The sequence below is a fragment of the Eubalaena glacialis genome, chromosome 11, assembly GCF_028564815.1.
Source record: "Eubalaena glacialis isolate mEubGla1 chromosome 11, mEubGla1.1.hap2.+ XY, whole genome shotgun sequence".
Lineage (NCBI taxonomy): Eukaryota > Metazoa > Chordata > Mammalia > Artiodactyla > Balaenidae > Eubalaena > Eubalaena glacialis.
Window position 1 is genome coordinate 64,304,602 of NC_083726.1, and position 19,999 is coordinate 64,324,600.

A 19,999-nucleotide genomic window follows, 5' to 3' on the forward strand; every position below is an offset into this window, starting at 1 on the left:
CAGTCTCACCAGCCAAATGTCACGTGCTCAGTATTCACACATAGTTTAGCAGCTACTGTACTGGACAATGCAAATACAGAACATTTGCATCATCAAGTTCTACTGGATCATGCTGCCCTAAATATGACTTGTACTATACTTACTTCAGTTGTAACATATGAAATATTAGCCCAAGTTTCTATGTAGTTTTCATAATTCTAATTTTTTTTTCTAATTTTTAATGGGTTTAGAATAAACCATTTAATATGTCATAACTTTTTAAAAAAATTTTATTATTTATTATTTATTATTTATGTATGTATGTATGTATGTATGTATGTATGGCTGTGTTGGGTCTTCGTTTCTGTGCGAGGGCTTTCTCCAGTTGGCGGCAAGCGGGGGCCACTCTTCATCGCGGTGCGCGGGCCTCTCACTATCGCGGCCTCTCTTGTTGCAGAGCACAGGCTCCAGACGCGCAGGCTCAGTAATTGTGGCTCACGGGCCTAGTTGCCCCGCGGCATGTGGGATCTTCCCAGACCAGGGCTCGAACCCGTGTCCCCTGCATTGGCAGGCAGATTCTCAACCACTGCACCACCAGGGAAGCCCTATCATAACTTTTAACTTGCTAATATGCTGCCTTAAAAAATTTTTTTTGGAAACAGCAATACATGTATATGATTAAAAAAAAAAAAAATTCAGTTTTGTTTAAAATGAAAAGTGAACCTCCCAATTGCCTCTGATCTCTGCTCCTAAATTTCCTTCCTTGCAACCGCTATTCCCAGTTTCTTATGTGTCCTCACAGAAATATTCTATATATATTCTTAAAATCATATATTCATAACACATTTTAATGAAAGCCTACGTGCGCCAGGCCCTGTATGCCAAGGTTATAGTTGTGAACTTACATTCCTTGAGGACAGATCATAAATAAGCTAATCTATAATTATATACATTCTATAATTAAGCTACTATATTTTATAGCATTTATATGTAATTATAAAAAGTGAGGATGTAAGGCATGTGAGGATCTGGGTGAAGAACGCGCAGGTAGTAGGGATGACACCTCCAAAGATCCTGAGGCAGAAACAAGCTTCATGCGTTAAGGAACAGCAAGAAAGTCTGTGTGGCCAGAATGGCATCAAGTGGCAGGAGATGAGATCAGAGTGGCAGGCAAAGCCAGATCCTGAATGTAATGCCTTGTGTGACCTATTCTAAAGTCACTGGAAGATTCTGAGCAAAAATGGTGTGATCTAATTGACATTTTAAATAAATTGCTTTGGCTGAGATATGGAAAAGTATTAGAGCAAGAATGGAAGCAAGATGACCAATCGGATACTGCAGTAATTCAGATGAGAGTGTAGACTGAGGTGGTGGAGAGGATGACTGGAGATGGTGAGAGGTGGTCAGATGGGACACCAATAAAACTTGAAGAACAGGGGTTAGGAGAGGAGGGAGAGATTATCTACAAACGGACACAGCACAAGTGAATTTCTTGGGGTGATGGAGAGTCTTGATTGTGGTGGTACTCAGACAGCTCCATGCATTTGTCAAAACTCACAGACTTATATACCCTGAAGTAAGTATATCATTTACAAGCCGTGTATCACTTACAAGCTGTGTGACTTCAGGGATATTATCTGACTCTCTAAGCCTCGGTTCCCTCATAAATTGATAACTGCCCACCTCACAAAGTTGTTGTAAGGAATAAATGAGATAACACTGAAAAAGAACTTTGCATTATTTCTGGCTCAAAATGTTATCCTTTAATAATCATCACTATTAAAGTATGACAGTTTACACACCACTTCTTCAAACAGAAAGGTTAGTTTTTGTGTGTCTGTCGGGTGGGAAATTTATTCCTATACGTACTGTACTGTCCGGTGCTAGTCTGATAGATGGGAGTTGGAACAGACATAGAAGTGACAGCAGAAACTCCAGGATTTTCTCCGTCTCCTTTTCTGCCCCGTGTATCTTCAGAAGATAGGTCTTTCAAAATTTTTCTGTGAAAAACAGAACTCTATTATTAATGTTGGTGATGAGGACAGCTTTACAAAGAAATTACTAAACCTTTTTAATCTCAGGTTAAAAATACAGTAATCTGGTAGACACCTAAACTCTTGTGTCAAGGAATCCTTTGTTTAGCACATACTGTGTTTTAGCACAAACTAGACTTTGTTTATTAGCAGGCTGGTTATATTTTAGTTTATGAAGACCTGAAAAGAGACACTGAGCAAATACCCATACAGAGTGCCTTTCAATATACAAGGCCCTTGCAGAGGTATAAAATGTCTCCTTCCCCTACAGGAGAGATGGCTCCATTGTGAGGTATTTCATTAATTAACAAAGTACTATTCATTTTCTAAATAGTGTCAGTGACCTTTATTTAAAAAGATTAAATTTTGGACTTCCCTGGCGGTCCAGTGGTTCCAGTGGAAGAATCCGCGCTTGCACTACAGAGGGCACAGTTCGATCCCTGGTTGGGGAACTAAGATCCTGCATGCCACGTGGCGTGGCCAAAAAATAAAAATTAAAATAAAAAAAAATACTACTATAAAGACTGGTGGTTGTCAAGGGGGAGTGAGGTGGGAGAGGGATGGATTGGGAGTTTGGGGTTAGCAGATGCAAACTGGTATATATGGAATGGATAAACAACAAGGTCCTACTGTATAGCACAGGGAACTATATTCAATATCCTGTGACAGACCATAATGGAAAAGAGTATGAAAAAGAAGGTATATATGTATGTATAACTGGGGGGGAAAAAAAGCCCATTTTCCTAACTTTGATGGAAAGTACAAAAAAAATACTACTATAAAAATGCAGAGTATCAGTGATAAATAAAATTGCTTATTTTAACAAGAAGTACATTTGATTCAACAGGCATCCCTCAGACTTGGTTTAAAAAAAAAAAGGGGACTCATGGCAAGAATAAGGGGATGGAAAAAGATGCCTTGCTGAAAAGAAAGGTCTTCCAAAACACAGCTGGGGATGGAGGGAGCATTATTTGTTTCTGGGGAAAAAAAGAAAAGGAAAAAGAAATGTTTACTCAAGAATTCTGTGTATATTGTAGAAAAATCAGAAAACCTGAACTACTTGTGTGAAAACAATAACAAAAAAGAATCACAAAGGAAAAAAAAAACCCCTCAGCATTAAAAGGGATCTTTCATGTTATCTGTGCTAACCCTCCAGCCCGTGGAGGAATTCTCTAACATTGCTAACAGCCTCTACTTCCAGGAATAATTCATCAACAACTTCCAAAAAGCAAACTATTCAATTTTTGGATGGTTAGAGCCCATCCTTATTTAGACTCACAGCTAATTCCACCCAATGAAGCTAGAGAAAGTTAAGCTTTACTCTAATTGGGTCGGCCAAAAAGTTCATTCGGGTTTTTCCATAACATCTCACAGGAAAACCCGAATGAACTTTTTGGCCAACCCAATATATCCATGCCCTACTTTGCAATATTTGACAACTGCTACAGGTCTTCTTTATTGGAGGCCAAATAATTTTAGATCCTTCAGCTGTTCTCTTACCACACATTGAAGATCCTTCTCCAGCTTGGTCTCTTTACTCTGGACAGTCTTCCCACCAAGAGCTGCAAGTGTAGACTGTACTAACAGAAGTCCCACACAGAGAGCAAGAGAGGTGGCAGTCCTATAGGACTCTGTGTTAGCCATCTGTAGAATTGTCACAGTGGTTCGTAAACCTGCTTATGTACCAGAATCAGCTGGAGAGGTTTACTGAATTCAGATTCCCAACTGGTACCCCTAATGATTGAGTGGACAGAGCTCCAGAATCCATTTAACAAGCTGCCTGCATGGTCTTAAGCAGCCAGCCTCGCATGAGACTGTGGAATGCTGTGGCCACTTCTTTTTCAATTTTAAGTTATGAAACTTTTTTTTTTTAAAGGAATTCCTTTATTTATTTATCTATCTATCTATTTATTTATAGCTGTGTTGGGTCTTCGTTTCTGTGCAAGGGCTTTCTCTAGTTGCGGCAAGCGGGGGCCACTCTTCATTGCGGTGCACGGGCTTCTCACTATCGCGGCCTCTCTTGTTGCGGAGCACAAGCTCCAGATGCGCAGGCTCAGTAGTTGTGGCTCATGGGCCTGGTTGCTCCGCGGCATGTGGGACCTTCCCAGACCAGGGCTCGAACCCGTGTCCCCTGCATTGGCAGGCAGATTCTCAACCACTGCGCCACCAGGGAAGCCCAAGTTATGAAACATTTTGAGCATAAAGAGAAGTACAGGAAATAAAACACCTACGTACCATGTACCAAGAATCATTAGATGCTATTTTGCCATATTTGCTTTAGATATCTCATTTTTAATAGGAATTAGCTTACAGATACACCAAAATGTCACTACCAATTCCTTTCCCTGCTCTTCTCCCCCCTCAAAGAGTACCATTATCTAAATTGTTGCTTACCATTCCCATATATATTACTTTATTTTTACTATATTTTGAGATATTATTTGCCACTGTTCTGCATTCTTCCTCATCCTCCTGCCTCATTCTTGGAGAACCTTAGTCTTTTGGACTTCTCTTTCTCTGTCTATATTCTTTCTAATGAGCTCATCTGTCCCATAGGCTTGAATACCTTGTGTATACTGATGACCCCTCAAATGATATTTCCTCAACTTCTCTCCTTAACTCGAAACTGCTATATCCAATTGTGTATTGAATACTTCCACTCAATAGGCACCTCAAACTTAACACATCCAAATCTAATGTCAGGTATCCTTCCACCGTGTGCAGTCTTACCCACGTCAGTAAATATCGACTCTGTTTTTCAAAAATTTTGGAGTCATTCTCTCTTTCTCACAACCTTTATCCAATTCATAAACAAATCCCATTGTCTCTATCTTGAAAATATATCCAGAATCTTACCCACCCTCATCACCTCCACTGCTGCACCCCAGTCCATGCCACCACCTCTTGACTGAACAGTAGCCTCTAACAGGTCCTCCTTTAGTCTGCCCTTCCCTTACTACAGTCCATTCTCCACACCAGTCATCAACAACCAATCATCTTTTTAAAATGTCAGTCAGATCAAGTCACTCATCTGCAGTGGCTCCCTATCAGAATAAATGACACAGTCTACAAGGCCATAACTTGTCCCTGTGACCTCTCCAACCTCATCTCTGACCACTCTCCCCTTTATATTCACCATTCCCCCCATCTTGCTACCGGATTATCAATTTTACTAATTCTTTTCCCCCCAAAGAACCACCTTTCAGTTATCTCTATTAGTTTTCTCTTTTCAAGTTCATTGACTTCTGCTCTATTTTCCCCCCTGGCCGTGCCATGCATCTTGCAGGACCTTAGTTCCCCGACCAGGGATCAAACCCGGGCCCCTGGCAATGGAAGTGCGGAGTCCTAACCACTGGACCACCAGGGAATTCCCTGATTTCTGCTCTTAATCTCTATTATTTCATTTCTCCTGCTTTCTTTGAGCTTATTTTGTTTTTCCCCTAGTTTCTTAAAGTGGAAACTTGTTGATTTGAGACTTTCCTTCTTTTATAAGTTTTTATTTAATAAGGTAAATTTTCCTCTAATTATTTCCCACTGGTTACAGCTCCAGATTTTGATATTTTCATTTTTCATTAAGTTCACAGTGCTTTCTAATTTCCCTTAAGATTTTCTGTTTGGTCCATGGATTATTTCTAAGTGTGTTAATTTCCGTATGTTTGGAGATTTTCCTGTTATCTTTCTTTTACTGGCTTCTAGTCTAATTCAAATATAAGAGAACTTTGCATAATTTCAATTCTTCTAAATTTGTTAAGGTTTGGTATGATCCAGGATGTGTTTCTTGGTGAATGTTCTTTGTGCACGTGGGTAAAGTGTTCTAAAAATGTCAACTAGATCCGACTGGTTGATTGTATTGTTCAGTTCTATAATCTTGCTGAATTTCTGGCTACAAGTTCTGTCGGATACTGAGGTAGGTGTACTCAAATTTTCAGCTATAACTGTGGATTTATTTTGCTTTTCAGTTCCGTAAGTTTTTGATACATGTATTATGAAGCTCTGTTGTTAGATGCGTACATATTTAGGATTGTTATGTCTTCTTGGTGAACTGACTCCCTCTTTATCTCTGATAATTTTCTTTGCTCTTAAGTCTTATTTTGTATGATATTAATATAGCCAGTTTTCTTTTGATTATGTTTTTATTTCTCTTGCTTATATATATAGCAATAGTAGTAATGCCTTATAAGGTATGTATATTCAGTATTTTGAAGAACTGCCAGATTGTTTCCACAGCCACTGCCCCCCTTACCAACACCTGTTATGGGTTTTTTGTTTTTGTTTTTTAGGCATCCTACTAAGTTTGAAGTCGTATGTCATTATTTTGATTTGCATTTACCTAATGACAAATGATGTTGATCAGTTTTTCACATACTTATTGGCCATTTGTATATCTTCTTTGGAGAAATGTTTATTCAAATCTTTTCTTCATTGTTTAACTGGGTTATTTGTCTTAACAATATTTAGTCTTCCAGTTGATGAACATGTGATGTCTTTTTGTTTAGATTTTAAAAAAATGTCTCTCAACAAGGTTTTGTAGTTTTCAGTATACAAGTATTATACTTGTTTTATATAATTTGAATTTATAAATTTAATTTCAAGTATTATTTTATACATTTTATGTTATTTTAAGTAGGACTGTTTTCTTAATTTTATTCTTGGATTGTTTATTGCTAGTGTATAGAAAACCAATTGATTTTGTATCCCACAACACTGCTGAACTTATTTATTAGTTCTATTTTAGTGGATCCTTTGGGATTTTCTATATATGAGATCATTGTCATCTGCAAACTTTTATTTCTTCCTTTCCAATATGCCTTTCATTTCATTTTCTTGCCTGATTTCCTGAGTAAAATGTTAAGTAGAAACAGTGAGAGCAGACATCCACAGCCTTGTCTTGTGCCTGATCTTAGTGGGGAAAACATTCAGTCTTCCACCATTAAATATGATGTTAGCTCTGGGCTTTTGTAGATGCACTTTATCAGGTTGAGGAAACTCCCATCTATTTGTTTGATGAGAATTTTTATCATTAAAGGGTACTGGATTTCATCAAATGCTTTTTTGTGTGTCTGTTCAGATGACTAAGTTTTTTGTTTTTATTCTATAAATATGATGTATTACATTAATTGATTTTCAGATGTTAAACCAATTTTGCACTCTGGGATAAATCTTACTCAATTATGGTGTATAATACCATCTATATGTTGTCGTACTTGGTTTACTAATATTTTCTTGAGGATTTTTGTGTCTATTTATAATCTCTGTCTTTTAGTGAGTTTAAGTCATGCTGTCTTAATATAACGACTGATATTGGTTGATCTACCATTTTATTATTTGCTATCTTTTTAAAAAATTCTGCATTCTTTTGAGTTAAGATTTTTCAAAACTCTAGTTTATTGTGTATTTGACTAAATCTCTTTGTACAGTTTCTTTAGTAGTTGTTCTAAGTGTTACAATATAGATGCCTAGTCTATTTATAGTCACTATTTTACCCCTTCAAGTGAACCTTAGAAACTTTACCACCATATTAAATCTCTTTATCCTCCCCCATTTATGTTGTAGTTGTCTTACATATTAAAACTGCCTACACTGAAAACCCCATCAGACAGTGTCATTTTTTTCAACCATCAAACATATTTTAAAGAATTTAATAGGAGAGTAGTCCATTATATTTGCCCAGATCTTGTTGTTGCCTTTATTCATTCCTAACCTTCCAAGTTTCTTTTGGTCTTAAGAACTTTCTTAGCAGTTATTTTAGAGCAAGTCTGCTGTCAATGATTTCTCTTAGTTTTCCTTTATCTGAGAATACTTAGTTCACCTCCATTTCTGAGGGTTACTTTCACTAGATAGAGAATTCTGGATTAATAGTTTTCTTTAGCACTTTAAGAATGCTATTTCATTTCTTCTAGCTTGCACAGTTTTTGATGAGAAATCTATAATCATTCACATCATGCCCTTATAAGTAGTGTCATTTTTCTCTGGCTGCTCACAATATTTATGTCTTTATTTTTCAGCAGTTTGATTATGATATATGTCTGGGCAGGGATTTCTTTGCGTTTTATCTTGTTTAAGATTTGCTAAGCTTTTTCAATTTGTAGGTTTCACCGAATTTGGGAACATTTCAGCTATTATTTCTACAAGTATTTTTTCTGCAACATTTTTCTGTTCTATAACTCAAATGACACAGTTTTAGATCTTTGGGTATTGTCTCACAAGTCCCTGAGAATTAGTTAATTTTTCCAATCTCTATTCTTCAGATTGGATAATCTCCATTGAACTATCTTTGAAGTTGACTAACTCTTTATCTCCGTTCTCCTATTGAATCCGTCCAGTGAGGTTTTATTTCTGTTAGTGTATTCAGCTCTTAAATTTCTATTTTGTTCTCTTTATAGCTTCTGTATTTTGCTAAGAGTTCCTATCTTTCCATGCATTTCAAGAGAATTCACCCTTACTTGTTAGTTAGAACACTTCAGTAATAGCTCCTTTAAAGTTTTTGTCATATAATTCCAACATCTGGGTCATCTAGGAGATGGCATTTGCTTATAGTCTTTTCCCTTGCAAGTTAAGATTCTTCCAGGTTCTTTGTATGCCATGTAATGTTGGACATTTTCAATATTATATTAGACTCCTGTTTAAATCCTATGGAGAATTCTTTTTTTTTTTTTTTTTGATGACAAATGCTCTTTATTCTTATATAATCATGATAATTTCCTCAGAACTGAATATAATTGGCTATAGGGAAAATATGGCCAAAAAATTTTTTTTTTTTTAAACATCTTTATTGAAGTATAATTGCTTTACAATGGTGTGTTAGTGAGAATTCTTGATATTCTTGTTTTAGCAGGCTATCAGCCTGGTTGTGTCCAAGCCGCAAGTTCTGACAAGCCTTCTGTGGGTCGTGGTTCCAACATCAGTTTAGTTTTCAAAGACTATGCAGTGCTATTCAGATTTGGTCCATGTGTGTACCATGTTTGGAACTTGAGCTGTGATCTGTCCTATGTATAGTTCAGTTCTCAAAGTCTGTATATGCTAGGAAAGTCCATTTTTATTCCTTATTTGCTAAAAATTTGAGTGGGTGCTGAATTTTATCAAATACTTTTTCTGCATTTATTGAGTTCATTATATATTGTTTCTGCTGATTCGCACTTATAATGGTTTATTTCTTTGTATGTTGATGATTTCTGACTGTAAATTCATATTTGCTTGATCTTATCTTTGGTAATTCGGAAAGCTTAACTTGGGGAAACTTTGTTTCAGGTGCTCTAGCCTGCTGTAGGGATCTCAGCTTAATACAAAAATCTCAGGTTCATAGTTCCTTCCTGCAGTAGACCTAAAGTAATGGGTGTACCTTGGTCTTCATGCTTGCTTCTGCTTCCCATTCTAGTTTCAGCTCATGTATTTGTATGTATATGGTTTTATGTTTATTAGGGTAGGCTGATAAGACATTTCTGTTATTTCCTATAAATGCACAATTCATTAACAAGGATTTTATCTAGGAGCTAAATAACTGTTTTGTGCCGAAAGAGCCCCACTATTTGGAAATAATTAAACTTTTTATCTGTATTCTTTTGCCAATTACCTCTAACAGTCTAAGGTAAGTCTAAAGGTAATCGATGTAAGACTCCAGTAGACCATTCCTGTCTTATATATTTCTGCCTGATATATTTCTTTCCATTTGTTTTTAAACTACCCAAATTAATCATTATTAGTATTATTCTAAAAAGTCAATGGTAACTTAAATGAATGTCTTGGTTCACCATTCTTTCTGATATTCACGTTCCTTTTGTTTGGTTTCATTTTCTTCTTCCTGACATGTACCCTTTAGTAATTTCTTAAATCAGTTTGAAATGATTTTAACTTCACCATTATTTATGAGTGATTGTTCAGGTGGGTATATAATTCCAGGCCAACTGTTACTTTCTCTTGGCATTTAAAGATTTTAGTCCATTGTCTTCTAATATTACCATTCAAAAATCTGTTGTCAGCCTAATGGTCACTCCTTTCTAGGTAATTTGTCTTTTCTCTGTGGAAGCTTTTAAGATCTTATTTTTATCTTTGGTGTCCTCCAACTTTGCTTCATAAGATATATGTAGATGTAGGTTTATATTAACTTACGTGGTTGGAACCTTGCTTTCTAAGGCTGAGAAATTCCTTTCATAATGGATTACTTTTTTTTTGGCCACACCGCGTGGTATGTGGGATCTTAGTTCCCTGACCAGGGATCGAACCCGTGCTCCCTGCAGTGGAAGCACGGAGTTTTAACCACTGGACAGCCAGGTTAAGTCCCTGGATTACTTTTTTATAGTTTCAAATTGAGCTCATTTTAGTAGGCTTATTTTTCACCCCCCAAAAATTCACAGACAAAATTTTTTGTGTTCATTAACTGTTTATTCAGTAGAGTCCCAACTCCTTAACATGGTAACAAGGTTCTAAGTAATGTGGCTCCTGTTTACCTTTTCTTGCTAAACCACCCCTTCCTCCTTGTACCTTAAATTGCCAATTCCCAGAACAGGCCAACCTCTTTCATATCATACAATCTACCTTTCATTACACTGTTCCCTCAGCCTAAGAAGCTCTCTTCCTGCCTTACAAAACCCCTCCCTGCTCCTAGCTCTCAGAATTTATCAGATTGATGATGAACTAAATTACATCTTTTATGAAGTCTTTCCTACTTCTTCTGTCAGGCAGGAATGAATACACCCTATAAAAAGTTCTCTCATGACATCGAAAACCTTACTGCATTTGTCTATGTGTTTCAAAAGAGCATTTCATCCTTTTCTGTCTCCCTTTCCTCCTACCATCTGGTCACCAGGTTTGGTCAATTCTACCACAGAAGTGTCTCAGATCCAGCCATGCCAAAGATACCACACTACCTACATGAAATCACCCAGATTATTTCAAAAGCTTTCTGTCAGTTACTTGTACTACTTCAGCTTTCTGTTCATTCAACAAGTAATTATTAAGCATCTACTCTCATCTGGTCATTCTGCTAGGCCCTGAGATGACAAAAAATAATAATGCACTGGCCATGCCCATAAATAAACTGGAATTCCAGTAGCATGAGATAAGTACTATAACAGGGGTTAGTAAAAGGATGCCACAGAAGAAAGACCTAACCTGGTCTTGGGAGGCTGAAGAGAAAGTAAACAGAGAAGGTTTCCAGGAGGAAATGAGGCCTAAAGTATGTGCAGAATGTAGAAGAATGTGTTTCAACAAAGGGAAACACACACAAGGGAAAGACAAAGGCTCAGAGCTAGGAAGCTAAGAAAGGGAACACAAAGCAGTTTAATTCTTAAAATTTACAGCCCTTTCATATTACTATTAAAGTTAGTAAATATGGATATCTAATATTTTGCCAGAAGATAAGTCTAAATTCCTCTTCAGCACTTGGGCCCTTAAAAATCTTGCCCTGTCTCTCTTAACACTTCCCTTCCTATACAAACACATGCTCCTTCTTGATATGATTTGCTTTGCCAGCACCATTCCAACTCATACGGTAATATAACACATGCGGGGTTTGACACGAGTACTCACCTGTAAGATGGGCGCCGTGCTAGGATCCCGTGGGTTTTCTGTGAGGAGCCTATGCTGTCAGATGAGTCCTGAGACTCTTCACTTTCTGATAAAGATGATACCTGAAAAACAGAACTGGTTTTACTATGATGAACAAAGCAGGTAGAAAAAGAATTAAATTTAATTTTTACTTTCAGAAAAAATGATCTGTCTTCTGCCACCCAAATTCCTTTGTCATTAAATCTAAGGTCTAAAAGAAAGAAATAAAAGGAAAAGGAAAAGAGAAAGTTTATTTCAGGAGTCCAAACTAAAGGAACATACAACACAGCAGGCTCAGAACAAAGAAGAAAGTCTATCCCCCAAACAAAGCAATACTACTTCACTAGAGTTGTAAAGATCAGTCTCTATACTGATGCACATTATTCAAAGTTTTTTTTTTATCATTAATGCTATCTGATTTGGATTTCGGACATGCTAACTTTGAAATGTTACCAGATATCCAACCAATATCTAATTATTAGATAATGAAATTGAGGAGACTGCTGAATATACAAGCCTGTGAGTCAGGGAAGGGGTCTGGGCTAGACATATATTGGAAGTCACAGCTCTTTAGATAGTCCTTAAAGCCACAAGACTCAGTGAGCTCAATAAGGGGATAAATATAGGACAAAACCCAGGGACACTCTAGCAGTAAGAGGTTGGAAAGAACGGGAGGAACCAGCAAATGAGACCAAGAACAAGCCACCATGAGTAATGTTAAATGAGCGAGGTGTCCTTGGAAAACTAGTGAAGACAGTGTATTGAGGAGAAAAGAATAATCAACCATGTCAAATTCTGCTAGCAGGTAAAGTAAAACAAGGACTGAGAACAAGCATTAGATTTGGTAAAGTGGAGGTCACTGGCAAGGGCAGGTACAAACACATGCAACTTAAATATCTGTAATAATTAGCTGTATCTCACTTCACAGTTGAATGAGTTAATACATGTAAAGCACTTAGTGCATGGCACAGCGCAAGCACACAGTAAATGTTAACTCTTATTAATAATAAACCTATTAAAACTAGTTAATACAATAACCATATGCAAGTTTTAAGTTATAATATCTTACAATTGAGTTATTTTCAATTTTTAAAATGTATTAAATTTCTCAGCATTTTTCTGAAGTTGCATTGTGACACCTGACTTCATCCTCATTAAAAAAAAATAAACAAAACAGGCTTCTAGAACGGACATAAATTCTCTACATTACTTACTCTCTACAGAAGGCCTTCCCCTAAACTATTTAGACTTAGATCTTAAATTCCAGAGAAGCTTGTTTTACATTCTATAGTCTCCTTCAAAAACAAGTTCTAGTGTACTTCTACTTTTTTGTATCTTAAATCTTTATCTTTAGATAGGAAAGAAAGAACGGATCACAATCTGTAATAATTAAGAAATAATCACAGTAACAAATAATAAAGTAATAATTAAGGAAGATCTGTCACTTCTATATTTCCTCATGCACCACAGATATGCCATTTCTAATCTAAATAGTAGCTGTTTTCCCTGTCTGTCCCTAAATTTACTCCAAAGCCTCCCACTGAACTCAAGCAAGAAAATAATTTCTAAAACTAAGAGATTCCTTATAACTAAGATCAAGTATTCCTCTTTAATGACAGCACTAGTAAGAGTAAAATCGTCATATAAAAACTCAAAAATCCATGCAGCAGTCACCTTTCATATAGGAAAAAAACCAAAAACAAAGACAAAAACAAAAAACACATAAAGATGCAGCTCTACAGCTGACAACACTGCCAGACACTGTATACATTCAAGAGGAAAAAATGAGTTATACAGCTTTTCTTCCAGGATAGCTGCTTCTAAAAATGAGAGATGACCAAAGGCATTCTGAGACTCACAGGAGCCAGAAGATAAAATGGGGAGAAAGAGTAAAAAGAAAAGGAACCCAGGATGGCCTTTTCCTTCCTACTGTTGTCAGGTGTAAATATGAAGGTAGACAGATATAAATAAGAACTTTACTATGAGAGAACTTCTTTTATTTGATCACCATAAAGCATAAGGTAGGTACTTTCTTAGTTTGCTAAAACGCTCACATCATCACCCTTTCTTCAGAATTCTCTTTTTCATGAAGGATACCACTAGGATAAAAAGGTGCTTTCCCTTCAGAAAATCTTTCATTTCCTTAAATTCTAAGCAATAACTTCTTCCCAAAATTGCCTTATGTTTTTACCGGGTAGTATATACATGAAACTAGAAGTTCTAAAACTTTTCTATTTGCCTCGTTTGTTCTAAAATCTAATTTCTAAGACAACTTTATTATCTTGTTTTATAATATTATAACTATAGCAACTTCAGTGTGTCCAGAGACTCCGGGTTCAAAAGTCCCCTCTCTCAACCACTAAGTCTTTGAATTTCTGTACCGTTTGCACGTGTGGTGGGTGAATTACAGAAGACTGAGCTGTCTGGATGACCCCCTGAACCTGTACTTGCTCTCCAGGAAGAGGTACAATTGTCACTGGCGCAGATCCTCTTAATGACATCTAAGAACAAATAAAAATTCAATTAACATAATATAATTATACCTGTGCACGTAAGAAAGCTGAGTTCTTAATACTGGAAAATACATTTCAGAGCTTATTATATTTAACCACATCTATTAATCACATATTAGGTATCTTCTGTGGGCAGGAGACTGCATTAGGGGGTTGAGAGTACAAACAAACAATAAGAGCTATAATATAAGCAGAAAAGTAGACAGCACTGTACTGTGGGAGCAAAGAAAGGGTGCTACTTCAGCTAGGTCTTGAAAGATACACAATTCCCTGAAGGTGTGCTTGGGGGATAGGGTTGGAAGGTATTTGAGGCAGAGGAACTGATTGTGTAAAAACATGGTGGCTCTTCAGAACATGTCATTCTGAAGATACCTGGTTAAAAACCAATTAAGAAATCAAGAATCAAAAAGTGAGAGAAATACCAACTTTGGGCAGTATCTTCAAAGAAAAATAAATTATAATTTCATGATTCAATTATTTACTTGAAATATTTTATTTCTGTGGAAAGTAGATGGGGTTTCATAGAAATACCACAATAAAATGCTAAACCAAGAAAAGCCCACCTGTCATCCTTCAAGACTCAGCTCAGGTTCTACCTATTCCAAGAAGCTTTCCCAGATATTTTCAGATCTCTCACCTTCCTCTAGACTATCCTGGTTCATACCATTCATCTCGGGCTTAAATCACAAAATAAAATCCAAGGCTGCTTCTCAAGTCCTGAAAATCACCTTTTTGACTCTTTTCTGTGTTTGCATCAGGCCCCCAAAACAATGCCTTATTCCGTTTCATTGAAGGTTCTTTACCCTTTCCCGAGACTGGATTAAATTCCAGTCTCATCATCTCCCAAATGCCCAGGTCAGGAAATATGTATATAAAACTTTATCCAAATATCAGAAAGGAAATGTAAAAAACCAGTACCTTTTAAAATCACACCTCCCCAAAATAAAATTCTTAGGAATAAACCTGACCAAGGAGGTGAAAGACTTATTATATGCCGAGAACTATAAAATATTAATAAAGGAAACTGAAGATGATTCAAAGAAATGGAAAGATAGCCCTTGCTCTTGGATTGGAAGAATTAATTTGTTAAAATGGCCATACGACCGAAAGCAATCTAATTTAATGCGACCCCTATCAAATTACCCATGACATTTTTCACAGAACTAGAACAAATAATCCTAAAATTCATATGGAACCATAAAAGACCCAGAATTGCCAAAGCAATTCTGAAGAAAAAGAACAAAGCAGGAGGCATAACCCTCCCAGGCTTCAGACAATACTACAAAGCTACAGTAATCAAGAGTGTGGTATTGGCACAAAGTCAGCCATATGGATCAATGGAACAGAATAGAGAGCCCAGAAATAAACCCACACACCTATGATCAATTAATCTTTGACAAAAGGGACTTCCCTGGTGGTCCAGTGGTTAAGACTCCATGCTCCCAAAGCAGGAGGCCTGGGTTCGATCCCTGGTCAGGGAACTAGATACCGCATACGGCAACTAAAGATCCTGCATGTGGCAACAAAGATCCCCCGCAACTAAGACCTGGTGCAGGACTTCCCTGGTGGCACAGTGGTTAAGAATCCTCCTGCCAATGCAGGGGACATGGGTTTGAGCCCTGGTCTGGGAAGATCCCACATGCCGTGGAGCAACTAAGCCCGTGCGCCACAACTACTGAAGCCCACGCGCCTAGAGCCTGTGCTGTGCAACAAGAGAAGCCACCACAATGAGAAGCCCATGCACCTCAATGAAGAGTAGCCCCCGCTCGCTGCAACTAGAGGAAGCCTACACGCAGCAACGAAGACCCAACGCAGCCATAAATAAATAAATTTATTAAAAAAAAAAAAAACCTGGCACAGCCAAATAAATAAGTATTAAAAAGAAAAATCTTTGACAAAGGAGGCAAGAATATACAATGGGAAAGACAGTCTCTTCAGCAAGTAGTGCTAGGAAGGCTCAACAGCCACATATAAATCAATGAAGTTAGAACACACCCTCTCACCATACACAAAAATAAACTCAAAATGGCTTAAAGACTTAAACATAACACATGACACGGTAAAACTCCATGAGAACATAGGCAAAACATTCTCTGATATAAACTATACCAGTTTTCTTAGGTCAGTCTCCCAAGGCAATAAAAATAAAAACAAAAATAAACAAATGGGACCTAATCAAACTTACAAGCTTTTGCACAGCAAAGGAAACCATAAACAAAACGAAAAGACAACCTATTTGCAAATGATGTGACTGACAAAGGTTTACTTTCCAAAATATATAAACAGCTCATACAACTGAAGAACAAAAAAACAAACAACCTAATCGAAAATGGACAGAAGACCTAAATACACATTTCTCCAAAGAAGAAACACAGATGGCCAATAGGCACATGAAAAGATGCTCAACATCGGTAAGTATTAGAGACATGCAAATCAAAACTACAATGAAGGGGAATTCCCTGGCTGCCCAGTGGTTAGGACTCTGTGCTTCCACTGCAGGGGACATGGGTTTGATCCCTGGCTGGAGAACTAAGATCCCACATGCCACATGGTGCGGCCAAAAAAAACCTACAATGAGGTAGCAGCTCACACCAGTCAGAATGGCCATCATTTAAAAGTCTACAAATAACAAATGCTGGAGAGGGTGTGGAGAAAAGGGAACCCTCCCTACACTGTTGATGGGAATGTAAGTTGGTGCAGCCACTGTGGAAAACAATATGGAGGTTCCTCAAAACTAAAAAATAGAATTAGCATATGGTTCTGCAATCCCACTCCTGGGCATATATCCAGACAAAACTTTAATTCAAAAAGATACGTGCACCCCTATGTTCATAGCAGCACTATTCACAATAGCCAAGACATGGAAAGAACCTAAATGTCCATTGACAGATGAATGGGTAAAGATGTACATATAGACAATGGAATACTACTCAGCCATAAAAAAGAACAAAATAATGCCATTTGCAGCAACATGGATGCAAATGGATTATCATACTAAGTGAAGTAAATCAGAAAGAGAAAGACAAATACCATACGATGTCGCTTATATGTGGAAATATGACACAAATGAACCTATGAAACAGAAACAGAATCGCAAACAGAACAGACTGGTGGCTGCCAAGGGGAGGGGTTTGGGGGAGGGATGGAGTGGGAGGTTGTGGTTAGCAGATATAAGCTTTTCTATATAGAATGGATAAACAACAAGGTACCACAGTACAGCACAGAGAACTATATTCAATATCCTATGCTAAACCATAATGGAAAAGAATATATATAAAAAAGAATGTATATATATGTGTAACTGAATCACTTGGCTGTACAGCAGTAATTAACACAACACTGTAAATCAACTATACTTCAATTTACAAAAACAAAACAAAACTAATAACAAAACAAACCAACCTTTATCCAGGTACTGAAAACTGCAGACTTTCAGCACAAACAACTCCATTCAACCTCCCTCACACACACTGAGACATGACCAAACTCTACCACAGCTTCTATCAGTTCAAGGTTGAGTCCCTAGGATGACCCAGCCTCCTTAAAATGCCTCCTAGAGAAAGCTCAATGCTGCCAAAATAATTAACTGTTTGTTCTAGCCAAAACCTGACTATAGGCCTTTGACCTCACTTTTCTTAGAGCACTTACTTTAGAAAACTTGCAGTTGTCAATCTCTGACCCTTGAGATAAACAAATCTTGTACAACCCAGAAATGTCTTTCTCAAGGACCTGGGAGTCATCCCTTTGAAATGTAATCATCAAGAGGATAGGGCCTTTGTCTACCAGTCTCTGTTGGAGGATGGGAGCCTAAATCTGATAAGCACCAATTAGCAAGTGGACACAAATGGCTGAATCACAGTGACCAACCTCTCCACCTAACATCTTCAGTACTTTTCCTTTAGCACACTCCAGCATTTTAAAAGGGACCCACCTTTTGTTTCAGCAGAGTTGAGCTCAATTTATGCTGGAGTCTCTCTTCCATACTGCACTAGTCTGAATGAAATCTATCTTGCTGCCTTTAACAGGTGTCTGGCTCTGTTTCTCACTGACAGTATCCCAATATGGGGATACAGAAATTAATGAGTAAAAATAAACAGGATTCATGAATCTGAAGAGTCCAGCTCTAGAGTCATCATTACACTCAGAGGTCCCTTTACTTTTCAGACCCTAACTAAAGCCAAACACTCAAATAATGAGGAGAGCTTGTGAGGGGGTTAATTTACATTTCTAAAAAGATAAAAGCAATCATTCCTCCAGAGTTTCTGGCAATCCTTGTGATTTTGTGCAGACTGAGGATCTGGCAGGCAGAAAAGGAAAAACGGCACCAGATTTTGTTTTAGCTAGTAGTCATCACTTCCCCTTATTATCACTGTTCTAACCTCACAAAATGCTCATCATTCAGGGTCCCAAAGCCTGGTGTCTTCCCACTGCCACTCTCAAATGTGATCGTCTAAATCCTGAGATCTTTCTCAAAGAAGGAAAAGAGGGACCTGCTGTTCCCCACCCCCCAATTTTAATCTGCGGTTGAAACACAGATGATTGCCTCCACCTGTTACTTTTCAGTGCTGTCTGAGCCTTCTGCAATGATAGAAATGTTCTAAATCTGCACTATCCAATATAGTAGTCAGTATCAAGCATTTGAAATGTGGCTAGTATGACTGAAAGACTGATTTTTAATTTTGTTTAACTGTAAGTAATTCAAATTAAAATTCAAATATCCACTTGTGGCTGCCATACTGAACAGTGCAGTTCGAGATCTTAGAGCTGTAGAACGTGCTAGTACACTATGGCACCAACCTCAGAACCCCTCTTAGGAGATGTCAGAAGAAGTAGAAAAGGATTTTTTCTGGAGCTGCTCTGATTAAATTGGGAGCTGTAGGACTAAGGCCCCCTGATTGCCTCTCACTCCACAGGGTAGCTGAGCTCACTCTTATTCAAGTGACTGGGCAAAAATTAGCATTCTCTTTAGCTCCTTAATTAGGGGATCCCTGGACCATAAACACTTGGGTGAGGGAGGGTGGGGAGTTAGTAGAGTGGCATGGGAAAAGAAACCTCTATTTAACAGAGTTTGAATCCAAAGTCTTCTAACTCCAGAAAGGCACACAGATTTTGGAGTCAGACAGGCTTGGGCTGATTTTTAGCTTAAGGCAATCATTTGCTGCTCTGTGACGCTAAACAAATTACTTAACTTCCCAGGACCTCAGTTTTCCGCTTTGTAAACAGAACTAATAATATCTTTTTCAGAGTTACAGTGAAGATTAAATAATAAGTTAAAAACAAAAGGGGTGTTAAAAAAATTGTGGATATAAAGCAGAAACGAGAGAAGGACGTGCTCTCGCTCTCTCTTGCGAGAACACCAGAATCACAACTAGCTAGCTGCTGGACAATCATCGACAGGAAAACACTGGAACTCACCAAAAAAGATACCCCACATCCAAAGACAAAGGAGAAGCCACAATGAGACGGTAGGAGGGGCGCAATCAGAGTAAAATCAAATCCCATAACTGGTGGGTGGGGGACTCACAGACTGGCGAACACTAACACCACAGAAGTCCACCCTCTGGAGTGAAGGTTCTGAGCCCCACGTCAGGCTTCCCAACCTGGGAGTCCGGCAACGGGAGGAGGAATTCATAGAGAATCAGACTTTGAAGCCTAGTGGGAATTGATTGCAGGACTTCAACAGGACTGGGGGAAACAGAGACCCCGCTCTTGGAGGGCACACACAAAATAGTGTGCGCATCGGGACCCAGGGGAAGGAGCAGTGACCCCGGGGGAGACTGAACCAGACCTACCTGCTAGTGTTGGAAGGTCTCCTGCAGAGGCGGGGGGTGGCTCTGTTTCACCGTGGGGACAAGGACACTGGCAGCAGAAGTTCTGAGAAGTACTCCTTGGCGTGAGCCCTCCCAGAGTCTGTTATTAGCCCCACCAAAG

General features: G+C 38.0%; 1 protein-coding gene across 4 annotated transcripts in view; it reads right to left on the reverse strand.

Annotated features, from left to right (window-relative positions):
* The window catches only part of ATF1 (activating transcription factor 1), a 78,835-nt gene that overhangs the window by 7,471 nt on the left and 51,365 nt on the right, over positions 1-19,999 (reverse strand). For 3 of the 4 annotated variants that reach the window (XR_009702594.1, XM_061205793.1, XM_061205792.1), the window contains exons 3-5: positions 13,937-14,056; positions 11,538-11,638; positions 1,849-1,979 (exon numbers count right to left, since the gene is read on the reverse strand). Coding sequence is in view for 3 of the 4 variants with exons in the window: in XM_061205793.1 (XP_061061776.1) it covers positions 1,849-1,979; positions 11,538-11,638; positions 13,937-14,056 (352 nt within the window). In the remaining variant the exon portion in view is untranslated. The remainder of the gene's footprint in view (positions 1-1,848; positions 1,980-11,537; positions 11,639-13,936; positions 14,057-19,999) is intronic. The other variant, XM_061205794.1, reaches the window with a different exon arrangement.